Source organism: Nelusetta ayraudi, unplaced genomic scaffold (assembly GCF_046127955.1).
Source record: "Nelusetta ayraudi isolate G7.1 ecotype Tasmania unplaced genomic scaffold, CSIRO-AGI_Nayr_v1 ptg000067l, whole genome shotgun sequence".
Lineage (NCBI taxonomy): Eukaryota > Metazoa > Chordata > Actinopteri > Tetraodontiformes > Monacanthidae > Nelusetta > Nelusetta ayraudi.
In genome coordinates, this window is record NW_027466117.1 from 21,679 (window position 1) to 41,380 (window position 19,702).

Sequence of the window (19,702 nt, forward strand, 5' to 3'; positions counted from 1 at the left end):
TGAGGTTCTGAGGCGAGTGTGAACGACTCGAACCCAGACCAACTGCAGCTGGCCGCTCTGTTTGTCACCTGTCGGGAGAGCGTTGGACTGTGAGCATCCACCGTCGTTTGTCCACCTTCGAGGTCGCCAAGGTCGGCGCTAATGGACCAATGGCGTGGAGTGGGAGGAAGGTCGGCGAAGGGGGGGGGAGTCACCTGGGGAATAATTAGACACGACAACCGAAAAGCCCAACGATCAATTAGAGTCCTGCACACATGAAGGAGTGACCGGGTGCGATGAGGGGGCGGAGCCACGGTCGGTTCGAGGTCGGAGCGAAGACAGACGACGTCCTATTGAACCGAAGGAGGAAAAAAAAACAGCTGATTACATTCCTGTCACTAGGGGGAGTCGGCTTGGGACGCAGCGGTGTACGCTGGGTAAACACACAGCTCAGGCTACACTCGTTGTTGTCGTCACCTGCCATCCAACCTGACCTCTGACCTCTCATAACCCCTCAGTGCGTGCAGCAGGAACACAGGAAGTGCGTAGCACCTGGACACTGTAGCAGCGTCCAGGTTCTGAACCACCGTTTGATTCCCTGCTGCTGCTGCTGCTGCTGCTGCTGCTGCTGCTGCACCTGCCGGGGTTTCAAAGGCTCAGCGGCGGCAGATTGAAGATCAAACCTGCCCAGAGGATCCAGGAGCGCCGACATGCAAATCAACCCCCCTGGAAGCATCAAAAGACGCCTTCCACTTCCACTAGGACCAACTGGTTGCCGCTGCCGCCGCCGCCGCCACCGCCCCTGCCGCAGTTGAAGAAGTGGAGATTTCCGACGGTCGTAAACACACCGCTGCAGCTCTTCCATCAACTGCCAGCGTGGACGCCTCTTCCGTCCTTGTCCGCTCAGCAGGCCGACCATGTAAATCGATAGATCTCCCGCCTGCCAGCCGAGGCCGAGGACTCGTCTAGTGGGTGGGGGGGGCGGGGTGGGGGGTGTTTGGATCTGCTCAGAGGAGACGGTGGAACACACACAGGCAGACACACAACCAGCAGGAGGTACAGCAGCAAGACTGTCAATGATTCCAAACCACCCAATCATCTTCCTCAAATGTATTTATTTATTTTAAACAATATTTTTATTCTCTCCCTCTCTCTCTCTCTCTCTCTCTCTCCAGTGTGTGAGATGCATCCCTTCGTCGGCTGTGTGGCAACACTCGACATCATCTTCACCCGACCTGAAGCCCAAGCTACAAACCCCCCACACACACACACACCCTCTGGAAGTGTTCCAACATTCTCGCTCCACCGCCGCGAGGCTGTCGTCGCTTTTCACAGCTTTGCATTCCGACAGCGAGGCGAGCGAGGAGGTGCGGAGGTGAGGAGGTGAGGAGGTGACTCGGCGTCCGGCCGCATCAATCCAAACTTTGTCACTTAATCCTCAGTGGACGAGCTCCAGTCAGCCCCTCATGTCCACGACCGACCGACCGACCGACCGAGCGGCCAAGGGTTCAAGTTCAACCCACCTCTGCTGCTGCTGCTGCTGCTGCCAACGCAGACACCAGACCACCTGACCACCACCAGACCACCTGACCACCACCAGACCACCTCCCAAAATGACATCGACAACATATATGAGACAACAAAAAGTACCAAATGACCTAAAAGATTGATCATTTTTTTTAAAGGCTTCAACACCAGGGGGCGCCTTACGCAACCACGTACGGTTCGTGGCGTACGCCTAGAACAGCCCCCAGTCAGACAGGGAGGTCACTTGTCCCACGAGCCAAAATCTATCTCAGAATTCACTTCCAGTGTTTTTCTATCGCTAGTCGACTTGTGATTGGTCGACTTGTGATTGGTCGATGGCGACCGCGACGATTGAGATGCCGTGAATGCTGATCAGCCATCAGTCCTCGGGAGGAACTCGCTGGCATGCGTTAAATAATTCACTTTGTTAACCTTTCCCGCAGGTCTCCAACAGGGGGCAGAGTGCCGACGTGGCCGCCGCCCCGCCACCGACCGACGGAATTTTAATGGATTTTGTGGAGCGCGGCGGCGCTCCGGATGGTGCGAAGGCGAGGAAGAGGAGGTAAAGTTGTGGTATTAAAAGAAGCAGACATCTTTGCATTACATTTCAAGTGGTTGATGACTCAGCAACGACACCTTTGTATTCTCCAAACATCGTGGGTTCGTGTTGCAAGAAAATCCTTTGCTTTTGTTTTTTCTTCAGGGTTCAGGAGACGAGGAAAGGCTGCGGCGAGGAGAATCCCGGCACCGCCTCCGTCTTTGTCTGAAGGACGCCACCAACCCCCACCCCCACCACCTCCACCCTTCTCCCTCCCCCCCATCCTTCCTCCCTCCCTCCCTCCCCCCTCCGAGGTGAACGTGGCAGTCGGGAGGGAAAAAAAAAAAAAAACTCTGCGTCTGACAATCTGTCGACGACTGTGTTTGCTCTGCCTGATCCGCTAACGGCCGAGGATTTGTGGGTACACGGTGACGGACGGACGGACGGACGCAGAGACTCTGCAAACAGTCGCGGCAGGCGGAAGGAAGGACGGACGGACGGACGAATGGACGGAAGGACGGGCAGACGGGCGGCAGGACTGCGATCGGATTGTGAAACTGAGTCTGGGCTGCAGAATGTGAAGATAAACAGAAAACAGATGAACGCTAAAAAAATAAAATAAAAAAATCAGAGAGTAAAAAAGTTACCCAAAAGTCAAAAGCCTCTTCCTGTTCTTTCTTTTGGGAGGGGTGTGGGGGGGGGGGGGGTGTGGGGGGGGGTTGTGCTGTATTGATTGTTTATTGGCAGAGCAGTCGGGCCAAAGTTATGCTGCCAAAGATTCGACCTCGCAGCTTCATTTGACTGTTTGGGGTTTTTTTTTTCCATTTCACCCGACTTCATCGACTTCACCTTCACCTTCACTTCATTAATCACACTGGTCCAATCAGAGCGACTGTCCATCCGCCCTCAGGATGGCGCTGTGTTGAAACATCAAATTACCTGAGCCGTCTGCTCGCCCTCCATTAGCCCTCTGTTAGCTGCTCTGTGGGCTCCACCCACCTTCTCAACCTTCAACTGAGGGAAACAGGAGGACAGACGTCGTGTTATGAGGAAGTTCAAAAAATAAGAAGAAGAATTTGAAGTGGTTAGCGTGTAGTTGACCAATCGGGTCGCAGGATTCTTCAAAATGTTGGAACTACTGGCAGAAGGTTGTGGGACAGCGAAAGGAAGCAATACTTGACTTTGATGTATTTCATATTAAAAGCCACCAATTAAAAAATACTTTAAAATGATCATTACGTTTACAATCCACTCATACTAGAAGTCATCGTGAGGAAAAATAATTCTTCTTCTTTGCTTCCAGAATCATGAGGCTGAGACTGGTGGGAGGGGAGTAAAACTGTATGAGTATAGTGTATAGTGTATAGAGTATAGAGTATAGAGTATAGTGTATAGAGTATAGTGTACAGAGTATAGAGTATAGTGTATAGAGTATAGAGTATAGTGTATAGAGTATAGTGTATAGAGTATAGAGTATAGAGTATAGTGTATAGAGTATAGAGTATAGAGTATAGTGTATAGAGTATAGTGTACAGAGTATAGAGTATAGTGTATAGAGTATAGTGTATAGAGTATAGAGTATAGTGTATAGAGTATAGTGTATAGAGTATAGAGTATAGAGTATAGTGTATAGAGTATAGTGTATAGTGTATAGAGTATAGTGTATAGAGTATAGTGTATAGAGTATAGAGTATAGTGTATAGAGTATAGTGTATAGAGTATAGAGTATAGAGTATAGTGTATAGAGTATAGTGTATAGTGTATAGAGTATAGTGTATAGAGTATAGTGTATAGTGTATAGTGTATAGAGTATAGTGTATAGTGTATAGAGTATAGAGTATAGTGTATAGTGTATAGAGTATAGAGTATAGAGTATAGTGTATAGAGTATAGTGTATAGTGTATAGAGTATAGTGTATAGAGTATAGAGTATAGTGTATAGAGTATAGTGTATAGAGTATAGTGTATAGAGTATAGTGTGTAGAGTATAGTGTATAGAGTATAGTGTATAGAGTATAGTGTATAGAGTATAGAGTATAGAGTATAGTGTATAGAGTATAGTGTATAGAGTATAGTGTATAGTGTATAGAGTATAGAGTATAGTGTATAGTGTATAGAGTATAGAGTATAGAGTATAGTGTATAGAGTATAGTGTATAGTGTATAGAGTATAGTGTATAGAGTATAGAGTATAGTGTATAGTGTATAGAGTATAGAGTATAGTGTATAGTGTATAGAGTATAGAGTATAGAGTATAGTGTATAGAGTATAGTGTATAGTGTATAGAGTATAGTGTATAGAGTATAGAGTATAGTGTATAGAGTATAGTGTATAGAGTATAGTGTATAGAGTATAGTGTGTAGAGTATAGTGTATAGAGTATAGTGTGTAGAGTATAGTGTATAGAGTATAGTGTATAGAGTATAGTGTGTAGAGTATAGTGTATAGAGTATAGTGTATAGAGTATAGTGTATAGAGTATAGTGTGTAGAGTATAGTGTATAGTGTATAGAGTATAGAGTATAGTGTATAGAGTATAGAGTATAGTGTATAGAGTATAGTGTGTAGAGTATAGTGTATAGAGTATAGTGTATAGAGTATAGTGTGTAGAGTATAGTGTATAGAGTATAGTGTATAGAGTATAGTGTATAGAGTATAGTGTGTAGAGTATAGTGTATAGTGTATAGAGTATAGAGTATAGTGTATAGAGTATAGTGTATAGAGTATAGTGTATAGAGTAGTCACTAGGTGCGATGGTTGTAAATGATGCAGCGACGCTGCGGCGACGGACAGACGGAGGTTGAAAAGCAAACATTTGTCGACAATTTGGCCAGAAGAGGTTCTTTTTGGCACAGCCGCAGCTTGAATAAATAGGAGGAGGAGGAGGAGGAGGAGGAGGAGGAGAAAATCCCCGCAAGTTGACGGAATGGGAACAATTAGGATATATATTATATATGAGGATATATATTAGCTGTGATGGAGGGATGAACAATGATGAATGGATGATGAATGGTGGATGGATGATAGAGTGATGGGTGACGGATGGATGATGACAGAGGGATGGATGGAGGGTTGAAGATGGATGGATGGATGGACGTATCCAATCAGAGTGGGTGGGCGGGGCCTGGCTGTTCAAAGAGCTTCGCACTCATCCATCCTCATCCTCCCCGAAACACTTTGGGCTCTAAATCTCTTCCCGGAGAGACTTCTGCTAGGCCCCTCCCCCACCCCGCCCTCTCCCTTCCCCCCGGCGGCGGTACTAATAAACCTCGCGTGCACCGAGGAGGGAAGCGAGAGGTCATTAAACCAGAAAAAAAAAAAAAAGGGGGGGGGGGGAAATTAAAAGGAAGCCATCTGTCAGGAGACGAGGAGGCGACACCTGGCCGCTAACGACTTCCAGAGCCGCGGCTTGGAGAACATCAAACGTGGCTGAAGTCGGCGAGGAAGAGGAGGAGAGAGAGAGAGAGAGAGAGAGAGAGAGGGCCGGGCGGCCAAGGACGAAGATTTCAACACAATCCTGTCTTGTCTCGCCGCCGCCGCCGCCGCCATCGCCGTGTTTCACCGCCGCTGCGGCCTCAGACTCCTCCCCCTGGCATTAGCCACAAGGTGAGCGCAACCTCTGCAGCCGCCACACGGTGGCAGACTGCGAAAACTTGACCCGCTAACAAGCGCCGGGCGAGCCAGAGCGGGACGCCAGGTGTGTGTGTGTGTGTGTGTGTGTGTGTGTGTGTGTGTGTGTGTGTGTCGCTGATTCCCACCTTCACTCAGTCAGTGAGTGAGCGGTGAATGGCGGCTGACAGCCAATGAATCACCGACTCACCTGCAGGGGGCGTCTGATCAGCACCAGGAGGAGTGGAGAGGAAATAATCAGAGCGACTGAAAGGCGCAGCGGTCTCTCCCGCAGCGCTCTTCTTCTCTGCTTCCTTACAGGCTGCAAATAACGAGCAACACTGCCCCCCTCAGGGCTCAGTCAGTACTGCACTGCAGGTGCAGCTCAGCATGTAGCGGCCAGAGTGCCACTTTACAGCAACAAGCAACGCGACGCTCAAGTTTGTGCGTCAACGACATTTTGTTGTCGACGTCATTGATTGCGTCGTCTAACCCGTTACATCGACCAATCACTGCAGCCCCAAACAATTGCTGGCCAGCGCCCCCCCCCACCATAAACCTTCTGGAGATCAACCAGCAGAAAACAAACATCAGAGCCACCTGCTGCTGCTGCTGCTGCTGCTGCTGCTGCATATAAACCAGGAGGCCGTTAAACACGCTGCCAAATAATTAAAACCTGACAAGTTTGTTTTATGCTTCTTTTTTTTTTGCTTTCCAATTACGGCCGCCCATCGTACTGTACACACCAGGGCAGAGGGCGAACCAAATTACAGCGGAGGAGGAGCAGCCGGGTCGAGGCTGCCAGCCAGAATAATAAGAATATTCCCAAAAAAAAATAAAGCTCACACCTCTCTGACGTCAATAAGGAGGCAAAAACTGTTGAGGTGCTTCTAGAAAGATGGAGGGAGGGAGGGAGAGAGAGAGAGAGAGAGAGTCATTACCTGGAGAGCAGCTCCGGCAGGGACTGTGTGAAATTGTGCAGCCGTGTGACTAAAGCTGCGAGCGCCGCCGCCGCCGCCACCACCGCCGCTCTGATTTATACTTCCAATTCCCAGCAGGGGGCTTAACTGGCACCGCCACAAACTGGGCCGCGTTCCGCTCGGAACCAGGCCATCGCAGCGGCCGTCATTTAGAACAGTCCAGATTTATATATACATATACACACACACACACACACACACACACACATATGTTTATATGACTGGGTTTTTTTTATGGATGTCACGCTGTAAGTACAGAACATTGATGACCAAGACATTTTTTTTTTTATAACCTTTTTTATCACCGACATTAAATGTTAAATGCATTTAAGTATAGATTACAAGAAAGAGGAATTTAGATGGTCTGTGTGTGTGTCTGTGTGTAATATATATTTATGAATATCTCACACACACACACACACACACACACACACACACACACACACACACACACACACACACACACACACACACACACACACACACACACACACACACAGCAGTGTTTAATGCCAGATAGTAAAGTTGTTTGCAGAAGAGTTCTACTGAACTGAACCATCGTCTCTCTTCTCTGACCCTCAGCAGCTTCAAGTGTTTTTTTTTTTTTAAAAGTGCATTCATGGCGAGAAAGAAACCTCGAAAAAAAAATACGACAAACTTTACAAACAGATTTAAAAAAAAAAAAAAAAAAAAAGTGTCAGGATGTTTCTAAGCAGGAAAAGTAAAATAAAAATAAAGTGCACAACTCTGAGGAGGAACATGAAGCTTTTATTCGACAGTGAATTATATAAAAAAGAATCAAAACAAAAGGCATTCATAAATAAGTGAATCACACAGCTAAGAAAAAAAAAATAAACGGCAAATAAAAAGAAGGGAACATCGAGACGATGAGGAAGGAAAATCACTTGATTGTCAGTTTGAAGACTCGCATCAGTTCCACAACGCGAGTCAAAGGAAAGGCACATTGGAGAGCCACCGCAACACAACTGAGTTATTACCGATCATTACCACAGACACGCCCTCATCCCCTGCCGCAGCTGCAGCGTCGCACCTGCGGGTTAAATCACTGAGACGAGTGAAGGAAAAGCAAACCACCTGCAGCAGATGAAAATGAGATGAAATTCAACAATTTAAAGGTCCCATATTATCCCCAAAAAGACAAAAAAAAAAAATTTTTCACCGGTGACTTTTAGCAGTGATTAGTGTCAATCCCGTCAGTCAGTGAGGTGTGAAAAGCCCCTCTTAACCTCGTCATCGTGTGGCTATCAGCCCTCTGTGATGTCACAAAGGGCAGCGGCACCTTCCCCAGGCGAGTGACCGCACACCCACCAGCTAGCCGTTGGCTCCGCCCTCCTGAAACCGACCCGTTTGCGTCTCCCTGCCCAACATGTTGAGGGAGCGGTGGGCCGGATCCGTTTGGGCTGTAAACAGAGGGCTAAATATTCTGCTGCTGGGACATCCTGGAAGTTTGGATGATAGAAATGAAAGCAAAGCTGCTCCACTCACTCACCGGCACGATGACGACTTAAAACAGGCTAGGAAACGGAAAAAAAAAAACGGAAATGCAAACAGCAAACAGGTCAGACAGACAAAAAAACAAGGAAAGTGCAGGAACGTTGTGCAGTTGTGTTTGTGCAGTTGTGTTGTCCCTTCAGGGTGCAGCGGAAGGCAGCAGGTTGGTGCGGTGAGCAAACTGTTACAATCCACAGGTTCAAAAGTAACAAGGAAAATGAAAAAAATTCCACGGAATTCACGACAAAAAGCCACGCTGACCAATGAAGGCAAAGTGTACACTGGGTGATGAACGCAAAGACAGAAAAGCCTCGTAAAACTCTCCAGCAGGCCGGCGCCACCTACAGGAAAGATCCAGAGTGTGAGCAGCCGGCTCAATGGCTCCCCCTGCAGGCTCCCGTCTGTCCGCCCGCGTTTCAACTGGCAGCCGTCGCACTGCGACTTGGTGTTCTCTGTTAAGTTTGTTTTGTGTTTGTTTCCTGCTGCCATACCAGCAGCCGCCACTAGGCTGGCAACGAGAGGAGGCCGCTGCGCAAGCACAGTTCCATCTGTCGGGAGGGGGAAAAAAAGAAATTGCGCCACCTGCTGTTTGGACTCGGAGTTGTCGTGCAGCCAAGCTAGTTGTGGTTTTGGTGTTTTCGCCAAGTAGCGGTGAACCAGTTTCAACATTCTCTTAAACACATGAAGGATGGTGGACCATATTTATCAAGTCGCAAATTCAGGAACGGAACAAAAAAAAAAATATTTAAAAATTTTAAAATTTCCCTTTTTCTCTCCCCGCCGATTGATGCCGAGACTCCAGCCAGCTTCAAATCAAACACCACTTGGTCCCTTTGAACCCGACTGAAGAGTTAATCAGGTTCCTAATCACATCAATAACGCTCCAGTTAAAAAGGCACAGCGTCCGTCCGTCCGTCCGTCCGTCCGGCCAATCACAGCGACCCTCTCACTTGCGGGTCTCGCTCAGCACGATGTTGACGGTGACGAAGACGAGGGAGGAGGCGGCCCACAGCAGCACGAACCAAACCCAGGCCACGTGGCGGAACGGCGAGCGGTGCTTGTTGACGGCGTCGCGCTCCACCACGGGCTCCAGGTGGCGCCGGCCGTAGTACACCAGGCAGGCCGGCGTGACGTACTGGATGCCCGTGCCGGCGTAGGCGCCCGTGATGCCCACCAGCGACTCCAGGTTGTGCGTGAAGAAGGCCACCAGGATGGGCGGGGCCAGCGTGAGCACCGGGAAGAAGACGCGGTCCACCAGCCAGGGGTAGGGGGCGCCGCCCTCCCGGTGGAACAGCGTCTTCCAGTTGTTGCGCAGCGTGACGGCGATGATGGGGAAGTTGGTGCTGATGGTGAAGACGGGGAAGAGGCCCAGGAAGTAGCGCAGCGCCGCCACGTCCAGCACGCCGCAGTTGTCGGTGAAGTTGAGCGTGTACATGTCGTGCAGCAGCGAGCTGTCGAAGCAGAAGACGGCGGTGAGCGACAGCAGCACGTAGAAGCCCAGGATGAGGGCGTAGTCGGCCAGCACCAGCGAGCCCACGCGCCGCTTGTCGGCGATGGGCGTGAGCAGCGAGGGCAGCGAGTGCTGGCACATGAAGGAGTACACGCACACGCCAAACAGGTTGGGCACGCCGGCCAGGGCGGCGGGCGGCGGGCGGCCCTCGCCGGCGCCCTTCCCGATGCGGACCAGCGCCAAGACGATCATCATGACGAAGGCTGCGGAGAGAAGAGGAGACAAGAGGAGGTGACCGGACGGGAGGAGGCGGGGCCCAGACGTTAGCAGCTAGCGAGCTAGCGAGGGATCGAGAGCTGCCTTTCCGAGACAGGTGTTGGCAAAATAAAAGCCCGCCAGATCTTTTTACGAGAATTACGCGCGCTTCTGTATTGTTTTTACGTTTTGTTTGCTGTAGTACCTCGGGCGACCACTGGGAAAAACCCGCTATGCCAGATGAAAACTGGCCAGAAGCCATCGACTTGAGTCCTGTACTTCTTCAAGAAAATAACCATAAAAAGTCAACAAAAACTAAAAAGATAATAATACCATAACAATAATAATAATAACAACAATGACGAAGAAGAGTAGGAAGAAGAAGAAGAAGAAGAAGAAGAAGAAGAAGAAGAAGAAGAAGAAGAAGAAGAGGTATTTTGCTCAGATGTGGCTGTGGCTAACTAGCGTGGGCGGGGCCAGCCGGCTCTCTAAATCAAAGTCGAGGCCATTTCCCCATCAACTCCATTCTTTCCGGTTCCGGGCGGCGACAGCCGGAAAGCCCAGTCCCATGATATTCCCAGTGGAGGACCAGGTGACGCCTCCCCCTGGCGCCCGCCCGCCCACCTGCAAACCCGATTCGCCGAGGTGCCAAGTCGGGCAAACTGGGGCGCCGAGCGTATCTAAACAAGACCTTTGTGGAAAAGCGTGAGGGCGGTTTCCTCCACATCACACACACACACACACACACACACACACACACACACACACACACACACACACACACACACACACACACACACACACACACACACACACATGCATAATGGGCTGTGACACCAGGACTTAGTCACAGCCCACTGATGGCCGCCCGCCAGCGCACGCCGCTCGCTGACTTTCATCACCGTCCTCTCAACGCAGGGTGACACTAAGCAGGAAGTGGCACTCGCACCATCATTGGCTACACATGTGCAGCAAATCTCTCTATATCACACGGTGGCATGCAGCACCAGCGGCTGTAATGCATTAACTGGAAGAGCAACCCCCCCCCCCCATCCTTCAGATCTTCCGGGGTGGGCTGCAGAAGAAGAAGCAGGAAGTTCTGGGCGACCGGGCGCAACTCTGGCTGCGCCACTTTAGCGGACGTCAGGCGGAGCAAATTCACTCCAATTATGGGAGGACGGAGCAGCGCAAAGTCAAGTGTGTGTGTGTGTGTGTGTGGGGTGGGGGGGGCCGCCACAGCAGAGGGGAAGCATCTGGGAAAATATGAGCGAGAACGGAGGCGAGGTGTCCGAGGAGAGATTAGCAGAGAAATATGATGGCCGCCTTCAAGCCTCATTGTTTGATTATTCATGACATTGCAGGTTTAAGAGCCGTCAAGGTCGAGGGGTCGGAAACCAGGGGGAAAGAAAAAAAATCCACCTGGCGACAGAGAAAACAGAGGAGAGCGCAGCGCAGAGTCGGACAGCAGCTCGGAAAATAAAAACAAAAGGACAATTTTTTTTGGGGGTGGAACAGTTTGCAATTGCATGACTGAAATGATCAGCGTGTTAGCGATAAGGAGACAACAGTGGTTCCAATCAGCGGCAGTGACCTCAAACTGCATGGTGATGTTTGGGGAGTCTCCCATCAGCTGGGCTTCCATCACAGGCTGTTGCAAAGGTCATAACCTCTGCGCCATATTTGACACGTTTTCCCAACTTGACTTGTTCCCATCGCCAGTTCATTGCCACACTCGGGTGTTATTTATTATTATATTTATTATTGCAATCCCAGGCGCCGTGGGAAGCGCTGCAAATCAAGGCGAGGAAAAATCAACAACTGAAAACACCGGTTTACTTTTGGACGCACGACCTGAAGAGGCCGAGTGGCAACAGCTTTACAGGACCAGTAGACTTTAATGAAAGGTGCACACCTCCTCCTTCACCTCTTCCTTCACCTCCTGCCTTCACCTCCTCCTTCACCTCCTCCTTCACCTCCTGCCTTCACCTCCTCCTTCACCTCCTCCTTCACCTCCTGTCTTCACCTCCTGCCTTCACCTCCTCCTTCACCTCCTCCTTCACTTCCTGCCTTCACCTCCTCCTTCACCTCCTGCCATCACCTCCTGCCATCACCTCCTGTCTTCACCTCCTCCTTCACCTCCTCCTTCACCTCCTGTCTTCACCTCCTCCTTCACCTCCTCCTTCACCTCCTGCCATCACCTCCTGCCATCACCTCCTGTCTTCACCTCCTGCCTTCACCTCCTCCTTCACTTCCTGCCTTCACCTCCTCCTTCACCTCCTCCTTCACCTCCTCCTTCACCTCCTGCCTTCACTTCCTGCCTTCACCTCCTCCTTCACCTCCTGCCATCACCTCCTGCCATCACCTCCTGCCTTCACTTCCTGCCTTCACCTCCTCCTTCACTTCCTGTCTTCACCTCCTGCCTTCACTTCCTGCCTTCACCTCCTCCTTCACCTCCTGTCTTCACCTCCTCCTTCACCTCCTGCCTTCACCTCCTGCCTTCACCTCCTCCTTCACTTCCTGTCTTCACCTCCTGCCTTCACTTCCTGCCTTCACCTCCTCCTTCACCTCCTGTCTTCACCTCCTCCTTCACCTCCTGCCTTCACCTCCTCCTTCACCTCCTGTCTTCACCTCCTCCTTCACCTCCTCCTTCACCTCCTCCTTCACCTCCTGCCTTCAACTCCTGTCTTCACCTCCTGCCATCACCTCCTCCCTTCACCTCCTGCCTTCACCTCCTGCCTTCACACCTCCAACACCCTCAGTGTCAACTCGCACCACTGCGCCAAAACCCTGCTGCAACAAGTGGCTCCAATATTTCAGAGCATCTTTGGCTCGGCTCCAATGTAATCTCAGCCTCCCAGGAAAGCACTGAGGAGGAGAGTGCAACACACACACACACACACACGCACACACACAAGCCCACTGTCCTAATGTGGGCGGAGTCACGGGCAACACACCAACCTTCAAGGACACACACACACACACACGTGCAGGGGGCGGAGGAGGGGCAGGGGGAGGAAGAGGAGGAGGCGCAGGAGGAGGAGCAGGAGCAGGAGCAGGAGCAGGAGCCGCAGCAGGAGCAGGAGCAGGAGCAGCAGGAGGAGGAGGAGCAGGAGCAGGAAGAGGAGCAGGAGCAGGAGGAGGAGCAGCAGCAGGAGCAGCAGGAGCAGCAGGAGCAGCAGGAGCAGGAGCAGCAGGAGGAGCAGGAGCAGCAGCAGGAGCAGCAGGAGGAGCAGGAGGAGCAGGAGCAGCAGCAGGAGCAGGAGGAGGAGCAGGAGGAGCAGGAGCAGGAGCGGGAGCAGCAGGAGCAGGAGGAGCAGCTAGAGGAGCAGGAGGAGGAGCAGGAGGAGCAGGAGCAGGAGGAGCAGCAGGAGCAGGAGGAGGTGTTCAGGCCACTGCTTCCTGCATCAATCCAAACACTGGAGATTTTTTTCCTCCTCCAACACAAATACATCCCATTGAACCCCCATAAATGTCAGAGAAAATGAGGCATTTTTCGCAGCACTGAGGTGCAGGAGGTTTTTCAAGCCACTCATGCATTATTAAAACAAACTCTTCATTTTCCGCCCGCTCCTCCACTCCATTCATCAAGCCACCGTTTACCCATCCAGTCTGTGCCAGCGCCCCGCATCAATCTCACTGTCACAACACACACTTCCTTCTTTTATGCCTGTTCATTTCCCTCCCTCCCTCCATCCATCCCTCCGTCCCTGCCTCCCTGTCTCTCTCCGTCCCTCCATCCTTCCCTCCCTCCATCCATCCCTCCGTCCGTCCCTCCATCCCTACCTCTCTCCGTCCCTACATCCTTCCCTCCCTCCATCCATCCCTCCGTCCGTCCCTCCATCCCTACCTCTCTCCGTCCCTACATCCTTCCCTCCCTCCATCCATCCCTACGTCCCTCCCTCCGTCCCTCCATCCCTCCATCCCTCCCTCTCTCCGTCCCTCCATCCTTCCCTCCCTCCATCAATCCATCCGTCCCTCCATTCCTCCCTCTCTCCGTCCCTCCATCCTTCCCTCCCTCCATCAATCCATCCGTCCCTCCATTCCTCCCTCTCTCCGTCCCTCCATCCTTCCCTCCCTCCATCAATCCATCCGTCCCTCCATTCCTCCCTCCCTCCCTCCCTCTCTCCCTCCCTTCGTCCCGACAACCCATCTGTCCCGCCGCCGCTGTCTTATTGCACTTCCTGCGTTTTTTTTTCCTTTATTTCCCCTTCAGAGTTTTTCACACCGTCGTTTTTGCCCTGAAGTGTGTCGAAGACGTGTGAACCAGCGGCACACACACCTGCCGCACGGCTGCACCCCAGGGTGGGGAGGAGGAGAGGGAGGGAGGAGGTGTGGGGGCGAGGGGGGGGGTGCAAGGGGAGGAGGAGAGGGAGGGAGGGAGGAGGTGCAGGGGTGAGAAGGGGGAGGAATAGGAGGAGGAGCAGGTGGATGGAGAAGAGGGTGGAGGTGCAGGAGGAGGAGGAGGAGAGGGGCTTTCACTCGCACAATGAAGAGGATAACGGGGAGGAGGAGGAGGTGGGGGAGGAGGAGGTGGGGTTTAATTAAGAGCGCCTCAGGGTGGTTGGCCACTGATAAAGCTGCTTCTTCCTTTCAACCTTGACTGCAGATTAAGACGCTGCTGCACGTGATGCTGCCCAGAGAGAGAGAGAGAGGGCGCTGCTGCTGCTGCTGCTGCTGCTGCTGCTGCTGCTGCTGCATTAATGAGGGTTAATAAGCGAATCATACTCTCCAATCCTCCAATTACCAAAATTGATTGCATAATAGCTTCTTCCTATTCTTCCTCTTCCTCTTCCTGTTCTTCTTCTTCTTCCTCTTCCTCTTCCTCTTCCTCCTCTTCTTCTTCTTCTTCCTCTTCTTCCTCTTCCTCCTCTTCCTCCTCTTCCTCCTCTTCTTCTTCCTCTTCTTCTTACAAAGGTTTATGCTAATCAGAAGCAGGAGCCTCATTTGTCTTACTTAAGACACACAGGAACTCCACTCTTGAGTTTTCACTTCCAAAGAAATGAAAAATCAGTCAGTCAGTCAGTCAGTCAGGCGGCAGCAGAGGGGGAGGAGGAGAAAGAGGAGGAGGAGATGAGAGATTAAAAAAATCAACATGTCGCACGACTTTTCATTTTGTTCAGAGCTGCAGCAGCTTCTCGTCTCCCCCCCCCCCGATCCTCACGCTGGACGATCAAGCCGCCAGATACAACGTCAGACCACACTTGCTCTTTCTTTGATTGAGCGTTTACCTCCACAGGTGCATGCTGGGAAGGCAGCAGATTGAGCAGCGACACGGCAGAGCGAGAGCTCGTCTGATTTATTTCACCTGGCTGGGGGGACGGCGGCGACCTTGTGAGGAATTCTTCAACTTAACAACCCTAGGGAAGGGGTGGGGGGGTGGGGGGGCGGAGTCTCTTGCTCTCACAGCTGTGTGCAAACAAAGCTGCTGCTGCTGCTTCCAGCCAAGGCTGTGGCACTGTGGGTGTGAAAGCCCAGAGGAGCCGTTGACTGCAGATCCTCCAGCGGCCGAGGCTCGGGAGGAGAGCCCAGCACTCCATTAATGAGTGGGAAACGCTCCGAGGGGGGAGGGGGGGAGAGAGATCAATCTGCAGCGCCACAAATCAGCAGGAAGTGAGCGCTGACGGGAAGGTCAAGGACTCCTCATGGGGGCCAGGGGGCGCTGCTCAGCATCTTCATCCTCACCACCTCACTGGAAGGTCTTGAAGATGCCAAAGGTTTGCATCGACACTGAGAGCAACCGCGAGATTGAGAGCGATTTCTCCACTGACATGCATTAGCATGTACACAGTGATGTAATTATCAAATAAAGGACGACGGATAAAAGAACCATCGAGGTCTTTGAAAAATTCATTGTTAGATTAAGACAGCCGTGAGGCGCAAAGCTAATGTTTTGTTGCAGACAAACTACTGATCAATTTGCAGATCAGTAGTTTGTGAGTTTAAAACAAACAACAGATTTTTTGCAGCCATAATTCTGGTGGTCAAATCTCGCTGAGAATTACATCTGCTGTTGTTTGTTTACGCTTGTTTGTTGTCCAGGACGCTTGTTGTATTTCTCTCTTTGATTACTTGTAAAAAAAAAAAAAAAAAAAAAAAAAAAAAAAAACTCCAGGGGTGATGGAGACGCAGCCAATGAAAACATTTGGTTTTGGAGCGGCGGAGGAAAGCTGACGATGGAATTCCTCCCTTCAGCTCAGCGTGGCCACAGCAGTAAACAAGAGGCGGAGGTTGCGGGACCATAACTAAGGGCTTAGTTAGCGTCCATGGATCCCATCGATCCCGGTTCTTCAAGCTCCGCCTCCTTCATCGCATCAATTTCCCCGCAGCAGCTCCAGACGGTCGCCGGCTCTGTTGTGAAAGCCTCTCCTGGACCGCTGGCTCGGTGGAGACACGCGCCGCACACACACAACTTTCCACTCAAGCAGCCACTGATGGAGAGAGAAACACAACAACCCCTGACCTCCACAAACAATATCTTCAACCCTTGTGTGTGTGTGTTTTTTTTTTCAAAATTGGCAGCTGCCAGGATCCCTGCAGGCGTTTCTCTCGCTCGGTCGGTACACCGTGCTGTGGTGGGGCCAATATAGTGGCGCTAATGGTTGCAGTGAAAATGGAGTTTTATTATGAAAAAAAACGTACTGAGCAATAAAGATTTTGTGCACTCAAAAATAACCTTGAAGGCTTTTTTTTTTTTTTTACTATTATTATTATTTTTATACTTAAAGGGTAAAAAAAACAACTACCAGGTGTGTCCATAAACTAAACGTGAAATCACAGCCACTATTTTTAAGTACCTGATGCAGGTCTTCATCGCCCATCACCGACTTTTATGACCGGACTAAATCTAAAATTAAAAAACAACAACAAAAACAACAAACACCACGTGAGGGCCCTCAACATCCCACCCTCAACCTGCAGCAAGGAAGCAAACTGAACACCTTTAGTCTGTTTCAGATACACAGAAGTCAGGGGGGGGGGAGTTTTCGGACGCCCTTAGAGTTTTTACTCCATTTCCAAATTATTGTCCTGAAATATTTGCTAGAGAGAGAACTTGTGTGACCGATGATAATGTTTTACTGTCAGTAAGAGACAATGAGAAGTGATCCTCTTTGTGCAGCGTGTGGCTGAACCCCCTGCTGGTGACTTCAGGCTTTTCTCTGCCCAACGCTGAGGTTCTGTTCCGCTCCGCTGCCCCATCACCGGACGTAGCGGCTCATCCGCTCCCAGTTACTCCTCCTAATAGAAGACTCATTTCCTCTGCATATCGATCCATCGTGCCACTCGGTCAACAGCGGCCCTCAGACTCCTGACACCCGTCCGTCCGTCCGTCCGTCAGTCCCAGGCGAAGCCCTCCATGCTCTCTCACCGAGTGATTGGGCCGTTAACTCCAACTCCAACTCCTCCTCCTCCTCCTCCTCCTCCTCAATATCAATTAGCAGGAGCTTCCCGCTCGGCTCCCAGCTGAGGGGGCGGAGCCAATATTGACACCTCCTGCAATCAGCAGGCAGGAAATGAAGGGGCTGAGTGTGTGTGTGTGTGTGTGTATCTAAGATGATGACTCACTCTGGGTTACAGTTCCCGTGTTAACGAGGCTGAATCCTCTTCCAACCAGGCCACACACACACACACACACACACACACACACACACACACACACACACACACACTTTTGCAACAATAGAGGTGGGGGGGGAAAGAAAAAAGTAGAAAAACAGAAAAACAGGAAGAGAACGCTCGGTGGAGGAGAGGTGACCACAGCTGAGGAGGCCAGAGGTCAGAGGTCAGGGCAGCGTGCGAGGACCCAACACCTCAGCCAGCTGCTAACACTGACACGCAGCCCCCCCCCGACCTCAACACCGCCCCCCTGAGCCCCTGACCCACCCGTCCACAGGGCAGCGCAGGTGAATAGAAGCGCTGGTGTGAGTGACGGCATGAGGGGAGTGCAGGTCTTTACGTCAGCGCAGGATTCAACAAGAGGAGAAGAAGAAACCGAGAGGAGGAGGAGTGAAGTGCTTTAAAACAAACATATACACACACTAGCATATATACATATATATATATATATATATATATATATACATATACATATGTGTGTGTTTGCCCCAAGAGCAACCATAAATGTATTCAAAAAGCTCATTTGTTTTAAAGCGGCTGATTATAAATGATTTATTTCAGCGTTCTGTTTTAAATATTTATCTATTGTTAGTGTCTGTTCCAATGTTTCATGTCCAATAGAAATTGATCAGTCATGTGACTCCTGACTGGGAGTTTTTGGCGTGACGGGAGGAAACGCAGCGTTTTCTTTCCCTGGCAGATGGTTCTTGATTATATGAGGCTACAATCAGGCCAGGATATCAGGCTACACTATAACCGCTGCCTGGACCTATCAGCTTTCAGCGAGGAGAACGAAGTGACGTTTTTATAGCATCAAGCTAACCATTGGTTCGCCGTCTGACCATGGCGTTGGATGTTCAAATAAATTAAAAACCCTACGTTAAAACCTGAATATTTTTATGTGAAATTTAATACTTAAATTTATACAAAGTGTCTCTGCCAGTAGATGGCGCTAATTTCAGCTGACTTCCCAGGATCCCAGGATGCTTTCAAGGATGCAGACCCTGAATTGAGACACAGCACAGGTTGCAAAGTGTCGCTGGGCTGCCAGGTGAGAGAAGCCGCCGAGTCGGCAGTGGCAGTTGGCGGCGGCGGTGGCAGCCGCCCAGACGGGCAGTTTGTTTTTGCACCTCCCGTCTCCCTGTGAGTGACGGCCCAATCAGGCCGGGGACGGGCTGTCGAGCCTGTCAGGCTGAGGGATGGCAGGAGATGGGAATCAAAGACACGGAGCGGCGCCCTAAACCATGATGGACGGAGCCCAGCGCTGGGAGCCGGCCGGCGGAGGAGGCAGGGTGGGGTGGGGGGGTTTATAAACAAAGGGCGTGGCTCTTACCCATCCAACGCATGAGTGAGGTGAGGATCTGGAGATACTTGGTCTTCTGGGCGTTGAAGAAGATGAAGGGACCCAACAGCAGCGTGAAGATGCTCTGCAGGAGGAGACGACACGGTTAGAGGACAGCGGGGGGGGTATATATTTGTATATATGTACACACATCTGAAAAGACGAGGACAGCAGCAGACTATCCGGCCAGGCAGCAGCCGCAGCAGGAAGCAGTCGGCCGCTGTGAACGATGCTGCAGCTGTTTGCTTGCTGTTGATGCTTTCAATGTGATGCACAGGCTGTGAAAGTGCTGACACGTGTGTACAAATCTGACTGCTGGCGCTTTTTAATGTCTCACAAATTTTATCAATAGTTTTTTTTCCTCCCCCTTGTTGCTTACACTTGTATGTTTTTCTTGTGTTTGCTGTTGTTTTTCATCAAACCAACAAAAGACTTTGCAGCAGGTTGTTTGTCAAGCGGAAATATTTCATTTTACCTCATTAAATCGGATGATTTAGCAACTGCTGCTGACGATACCCTTCAGAGTCCTCGCACAACTTTGTGTTTGTTTGTCGTCCTTGTCAGCAGCATTTTTGTTGCTGCGTCTTAAAAGCCGTCGCTCCGCCACTCGGAGGCAGATAAATAATCCCGAGTCGGGAGCAACAGATTCTAAATCCTCCACATTGCTTCCCTCAAACTTTCCCCCTATCGCCAGCTGCAATCGGATGAAGTGGCTGCAATTGAGCCGCACTCGTCCTCCTTCCTCCCGTCTCTCTGCACGTTCAGCTACGCTGTCGCTTTCATCTCGCCCAATGTTTCCCACTTGCTTTGTTTGTTTTATGTACAGATTGTGTCCTACTGTGAGCAAGGCTTTCATCATGCAGCAGCCAGTCGATGTTTGTTAAGAACAATATTTGTCAC

General features: G+C 50.7%; 1 protein-coding gene across 2 annotated transcripts in view; it reads right to left on the minus strand.

The window, feature by feature from the left end:
- Positions 1–7,379: 7,379 nt before the first annotated feature.
- slc38a12 (solute carrier family 38 member 12) overlaps positions 7,380–19,702 on the minus strand; it is a 33,145-nt gene continuing 20,822 nt past the window's right edge. Inside the window, exons 9-10 of one of the 2 annotated variants that reach the window (XM_076041416.1) lie at positions 18,794–18,887; positions 7,380–9,592 (exon numbers count right to left, since the gene is read on the minus strand). In XM_076041416.1, coding sequence (XP_075897531.1) covers positions 9,105–9,592; positions 18,794–18,887 — 582 coding nt within the window. In that variant the 3' untranslated portion in view covers positions 7,380–9,104. Of the gene's footprint in view, positions 9,855–18,793; positions 18,888–19,702 lie in introns of both variants that reach the window. The other variant, XM_076041415.1, reaches the window with a different exon arrangement.